The sequence below is a fragment of the Pteropus alecto genome, unplaced genomic scaffold (assembly GCF_000325575.1).
Source record: "Pteropus alecto unplaced genomic scaffold, ASM32557v1 scaffold189, whole genome shotgun sequence".
Classification (NCBI taxonomy): Eukaryota; Metazoa; Chordata; class Mammalia; order Chiroptera; family Pteropodidae; genus Pteropus; species Pteropus alecto.
The window spans coordinates 297,702-304,414 of record NW_006442117.1 but is presented as its reverse complement, the minus strand read 5'-3'; the positions used below and the strand labels follow the sequence as shown (position 1 = coordinate 304,414).

At 62.7% G+C, this 6,713-nt stretch overlaps 1 protein-coding gene across 1 annotated transcript in view; it reads right to left on the bottom strand.

The window, feature by feature from the left end:
- The window catches only part of GALNT2 (polypeptide N-acetylgalactosaminyltransferase 2), a 38,444-nt gene that overhangs the window by 23,424 nt on the left and 8,307 nt on the right, over nucleotides 1-6,713 (bottom strand). The window contains 2 exon segments of the mRNA XM_025039057.1: nucleotides 176-269; nucleotides 3,576-3,729. Coding sequence (XP_024894825.1) covers nucleotides 176-269; nucleotides 3,576-3,729 — 248 coding nt within the window.

Below are 6,713 nucleotides of genomic sequence, written 5' to 3'. Positions count from 1 at the left end.
GGGAGTGGGGTCCCACATTCCGGCCCGAGCCCGGGGCTGGAGGAGCCACCGGCCCCTCATCGTCCTGCACGGTCAGGGGACCCCCCCACCTCCGCCCGCAGCACCGGGGACGCAGTCTGCATGCAGCGTCTCCGCCAGGGAACACCCGCAACGGGTTCTCCCGGCCTCACCTGACCACTGTCCTGAGTAAGGCCGACCTGGCTTCATTGTGGAACGTGATGACCACGCTGGTAGCCGGCAGGTCCACCCGCCACTGCTTCCGCTGACACCTGAGGGGGAGACAGAGAGAGACCACCCCCTGAACCAGGACCCAGACCGACCGCCGCCAGGCCCCTGGGGAGCCCAGGCAGGTCGACCCCCCAGGATGGACCTGTCTGCAGAGGGCTCCGGCCTATTCGCAGACAGAATGACAAAGGCACAGAAGGAAACAGAAAAACAATCGATGATGGAAAGGTTCCAGCGAAAAGCAACACATCGAGACCATCTCCCTGCCCGGTCGAAGGGAAGCGCGTTTGGACACCGCGGGACCCCGTCTGCTCCCTCGTGCAGACGCCTCGAGAGACGGGCCCCTCACGGCTCGCGGTGTCACCCCCGGGGACGGAGCCGCCTGTGGGCTGCTCCTCTCTCGTCCCGGCTTTGCCATGCCCAGGACCCCCTGCGCCGCTGCACGAGGCTGGGCCTGGAAGCTGGCGCCACCCCGGCCCGCCTCCCAGCAACGCAGGTGACCGTGACGCAGGCCAGGACAGGAATGCGGCGCCCGGGGCGAGGCCTGCGGGCGTCACGGTCACAGCCAGGCGCTTCTCCGGCCTGGTGGCTGGAGACAAAGCTGGCAGGAATCAGCTCACGGCTGCACGACAGAAGGGGCCTGCGAGGCTCCACTGGAAACACGTTGGCACAGAAGCCACTCGACCATGTTGCGAATGAACCAGGAGCCACCAGCCGCGCAGTTAGCTCCCGCTCCGCACGGAGGGGACACTGAACCCAGCAGAGGTGGCGGCTCGCCCAGCGCCGGCTCCGTCAGGATTAAGAAGAGGCGGCAGCGTTTCCACGCTCAGACCCGTCGGCCTAACGAGCCAGTCACGTTCTAGCCTCTCGTCCCCTTTTCTCTGTGGGGGACACTGGTGGCCTCGGGGCCCAGGCGCCCGCACTCTGCTCACTGGACGGGGACTCACCACGGGACAGCAAGCCACAGTTTGTGCGGGCCACGGTTTCCCCTCACTGGACCCTGCTGGCCCAGGCAGCGTCGCCACCGGACCAGCCCCGGGCGGCCATGACGAAGGGCCCGCAGGGGCGGCACCGACCGCCACGCCCTGGGCTCCCCGGACGCCGCCGCAGACAGCACCCCGGTCGACACAGGGGCGGTCCTTTGCCCGTTTTCAACTGAATTATTTTTTAAACTGAATTATTTTTTAAACTGACTTGCGGGAGGTCCCTCGGTATTTCGGACATGACACCCTCGTCGGGTGCATGAGGTACAAGTGTTGCGCCCCACCCCGCGGGCTGCCCGTCCACTCTGCCGGTCATTCCTTTGCCGAGCCCGGCCACCTGTTCCGTACCGGACCCGCGACCCCTCGCCTTCCACCGCAGCTCGTCACCCGACCGGTCGCCGTGCTGTCTGTCCCCTACCTCCGCCCACGCGACGCATGTGCCGTGAAGGCAGAGATTTTTATACTCGATTTTGTTCACCGCTGTTTCCCCAGCGACCAGGGAAAACCCGCACACCGCACACCGCAAGCGCGCAGACGCTCGCCGACGGGCGCGGGAGTCAGTTCAAGAGAAAGCGATGCCGAGTGCAGAAGCTCAAACCCGAGGGCGACCCCGCTACCGAAATCCCTCCTCCTCTGAACGCACCCGGATTCCCAGACACCTGTGGGTGACCTCGCTCAGCCCCGCCACACGGGAGACGCTGCGGCCGACTCGATATAGTTAAGACGGCTGTTGTTTTGAAAGTCTGTACTTTTAACTTTACGGAGGGACACGTGGCCCTGGTTCCCACAGACCCAGCACTAGCTCAGCGCTCCGGGGCGCACGGGAGCTGGCCGGCTACCCCGGCGAGCGGCCGGTGCCGGCGTGAGCACAGGTACCGCGGTTCGACGATGCCGCTTCCAAGCCATGTCGCCCCAGAGCGAGTAAACACGGCCTGAACGCCCGAGAGAGTGGAAACGCATCGATGCCGTTCTCACCGATCCCCAAACACACAAAACCCTCCCATTAAAGAAGACCGTGTTTCTCACAGTTGCAAGGTGTAAACGGACGGCCGTGTTCACACGCGGAGATCCGTCCGTTTGCCAAGAACGCGCGGAGGCCCGTTTCGCTTGCTCTAATTTCTGGGACAGCTGGGGTCACTGTTCCACGGTTATTTCCTTGACCGTTCTGTGGTCAGCAGCCGAGGAGGCCCAGTGACCCCTCCACGCCGCGGAGACGCCTGAGGCCGCGCCTCTGGCCGCAGCGTCGCACGCAGACCGAGAGGGACGGAACGGAACGCGGCTCGGTCTCTGCTCGAGGCCGAGTCCGCGTCTGCACGGCCGTGAGCGCGTGCGGTGACACAGGGCCGTGGCCCCCTCGCTCGTGCACTGGCTCGCGGTTTGCGACGTCCGTTCCCGAAAGCCGAGCCCGACGGCACGTGCGAGACGGGCAGGGCCGGGGCGCGAATGTTCTGCGCACGAGAAGCCCCGCATGCAGCCTTCCTCCGACCTGCGTCTGGGAGGGGCAGAGCCGTAAGCGAGGCTGCCACCCACACTCCGGGGGGGCAGACCACCCGCGCCCCAGGGCGCTCTGCCCCTTGCTCCCTGTCACCCCCCATCAGCCAGTGCCGACGAGACTTTTGTGGCTGGGGTCCCAGGACCCCAGCACAGCGTCTGAGTCACAACGGCACGTGAGCCACGCTCCGCAACGTGGCGGGTGAGTGACTGAAGTCACCGGGGAGCAGGAAGCCCCACCGAGCACCCAGGAACCCTGCTGCTCTACTAACATACCCCGATTTTTAGCCCCCCGAAATAAGACCGAGGCTCCAGGGAGCCCGGTGTGACCCGCGTCCCGAGGACTCTCACGGCAAGCTGTGTGCGGGGCCAGGTCGCCGTCCCCAACAGCCACAGAACGTCTGGATGCCGGAGCTGAGCCTGATGGCCCGGCGGCTCCACCCCCCAGGTCCCGCGTCCCGCGAGGATCAGGCCTCGGACAAGGCCAGTGCGGGGTCACCGCCCCTCCTGCCCCATCTGCTCGATGGACCGTCCACCCTGGCGGGCTCTGTCCTCCGCATCCCGTCCCTAACGCTCCCAGCTAAGCTGTCCCGACGAGCGAGGATGCAGATTTCCCTCCTTCCCGTGAAGCTGTGAACAACGGAAAATTACGCTTCTCTGTGAGCGGCCGTCAGTGAGGGCGATCGGTGAACGCGCTGTCCGTCACACGGCCTCCACTCACCGGTCCCCGTTCTCCGGGGACCCGTGGGGCGTCTGAAAGATCAGAACCCGGTCCCAAAGGGCCCCCTGCTTCCCGGGAGCGAGGCCCCGCCACCTTCCGCGTTTTCCCGGGGCCTGGGGCAGAGGGCAGCCCGGCGAGGCCAGCGCGGCACTCACTGGTCGTGCCTGGTGTCCGGCACAGCTCTGTCCATCCGCAGCTTGTCGCTTTCCACCTGGTTGAACTTGTTGCGGGCGTAGGGGTCCTGCCCCGCGCGGACCATCGTCCCCGCGATGTAAGCATCCTGGTCGAAGTCCCGCCAGCGCACTTTCCCTGGAAGGAACAGACAGAAGGGTGTGAGCCGGGGGCACGAGACTGGGGCGCACACGTCACAGCGATGCGTCACCTCGACCGCGAGGCCGGGGACGCCGCCTGCGGCAAGTTCAGCGAACGCCCGGCCGAGAACAGCCACACGAGCATCATGGGGCTGCAGAGTGGAAAAGGGACGCGGGCCGTCTGTGCCTGGAAGCGACGCGTGCACCGGCGTCTGTCCAGCGAGCGGATGCTCTGCCGACCGAGGTACCCGTGAGCCTGGTACCACTTACACGTCACGCGAAAGGAGACCGTTTCCACTTGCCCCGCATCCTCAGGGGTTACGTAAGACACACCGAGCAGCATCTCAGACGCGGTGAGGGAGACAACGCTCAGGTGACACGCGAGGCTCCACCGTGTAACCCCCAGTAACACAAAAATAAACGTTTACACAGAAAACGACACCCCCAGAGAACAGGAAATCGAAAAGCCCCTCCGTGAGACCTGCCCGGAGGTCCTTACAGCTCATTCACCTCTCCTCCCACAAGGGCATGAAACCACGCCTGGCACTCACGCGGCCCGGCACACACGCAACCCGGCACACACGCAGCTCGGCACACACGCGGCCCGGCACGCACGCAGCCTGGCACGCACGCAGTCTGGGACACACACAGCCCGGCACACACGCAGCCCAGCGCACATACAGTCTGGCACACAGCCTGGCACGCACGCAGCCCGGCACACAGACAGTCTGGCACACAGTCTGGCACGCACGCAGCCTGGCACACACTCATCAGAGCACACCCATGGCCTCTTTCACAGGGAATGGAGCCGAGGGGCCTGGCCCGTCCACGCACACATCAGCCCTGACTCAGTGGAGCGGGCCAGCTGCCGCTGCTCTATGACGCCAAGCAGAGTTCTCCAAGTGTGCGAACAGGGCGCGTGCACTGGGGCCTGGGGCGGGCGCTGTGCTGGTGGCAGTCCGGGCCCGAGAGGACCGTGCTGAGAGCCCGGATGAGCCAGGGGAACGAGCCACGCTGTCCAGGCCGAGAGAAAGCGGGAGGAAAGATGGACTCGAGGCTGAGGGGGCGTCAGCACTTGGTGTCTGTCCGCTGGGTTCACTCCGTCCGCCACCTGCCACCCGCGTGATCCCGGGGGAGTTAGTCATGCTCTGAAATATCGTGCCGGGGAGGGGAGGGGAAGGGTCTTCCATGGGGTCTAACGGCCTGGGAGCCAGTTCTGTAGCCGCAGCAAACTAAACCAAACCAAACTCAGAGACAAGGAAGACTAACAGCAGCCCTGTCCCCCTGACACTCGTCCATTGCCAAGCGGCCTTCCGCGCCGCGAAGAGGGTGCTGTCCCACACGCGGTCCACAGCGGCTGCAGGGAGGCTGCAGGCAGCACAGGTGACCAGTGGGGTCAGGGCACGTGCCAGCTCCCACAGGGGGACCCACGTGCCACTCAGTGTCCAGGACAGTGTCCAGGAGGAAGCTCATCTGGGCCCCCAACAGCCGATTGCAAACGCTCTTTGGGAGAAACGCTTTTAGACTCAGGACTGCTTACATTTGGATGACTTGTGCGGTTAAATTTAATTTAAAATAATGCACTTCCAAACAATGCCATCTCTTTCTTAATATTTTTGTGTTTACTAAATCTCATGTTTAAAGAAATTATGATGTAAAAAGCTATGAAAATGAACCTTCAAAGGGTCAACACCACGAGACACACGGCAACCAGGCGCCCGGGGACCCACGCGGTGCCTGGTGCCAGGGGCCTGGGGACTGTCACCTTGGGGTGCCGGTGTTCTAGGGGAGCCACGGCGCCTGTGCCGTGCAGGTCCCACGGGGCTGGGCGGCCGGAGACCCAAGACCCCATGCCGGCCTCGCCGCCGGGCTGCAGGTCTGCAGCCAGGGTCCCCTCCCGGGGTCTCCCCACCAGAGAGGACACGTAACAGACTTGTCAACCGAGCAGCCTCGCCCGGGAAAGCAGCCAGGGAGCAAACAATACATTTAAATCAAAGGACAAAGCTCTCAGGTTGATTTCAGCCTCCTGGTTAATCCCCAATTGAATGCAATTTCACTGAGCTTAAAAGAAAGGTTTCCTAACATTCCCCCTCTGAAAGGTCACAGGCTGCACGTGGAAGAGAAGGCCAGGGCCACAAACAAGAACATCTATTTAAGTGACAAAGACACGGCGACAACACTTTATTATTTGTCACTGGTTACCTGGCAAGAAGGGAAATTTGTTCACCTGTGAGAAACCGTCTCTTGAAATAGGGGCTGCGACACAATTTATTTTTAAGGATGGAAAAAACAGGAAATTCAAAAAAAGCTATTTAACAGAAAACAGAAAATAAAATCAGATGCTATACTCTCGATGTATTTAAAATGGACATGTCACCGTCACTAAAAAGGCCACAGGACACATGTGCGGCCAGGAAAAGGTGTTTCTGTCGCCCCGAGAAGCGTGGCGAGCACAGTGTGGCACAGTGTCCGTGGGGGGTGACGTGACGGTCAGGACTCCGCTCGCGCCGCCCGGTCGGACGGCAGCAAGGTGGGTTGCAGTCGGGGAGGGGACAGGACGAGGAAGCAGGTGGACAGAAGGCTGGACAGCAGGACAGCCGGACAGGGACCTCAGAGCTGGGTAGGTGTGTCTGGAGAAGGACACAGAACTGCAGATGTCCCCGATGGTGCCAGCCGCACGTGACCGGGGGCAGGGCTGAGCCCCGGGCCCCAGCCCCGGCTCCCAGGCCATGTCCCCGTCCTCGAGCCCGGGGCTCTCCCTGCCGGGACCTGGGAGGGGCGTGGGGGGCCCCTGACGTCTGGGGCTCCAGCATCTCACATCACCCCGACTCCCGGATAAAATGCATAGAAGAAAACATAGGAACTAAACTCAAGGACCTTGGACTTAAAGAGGATTTTATGAATTTGACCTCAAAGCAAGAGAAGTAAAAGCTAAAATAAATGAATGGGACTACATCAAACTAAAAAGCTTCTGCTCTGCAG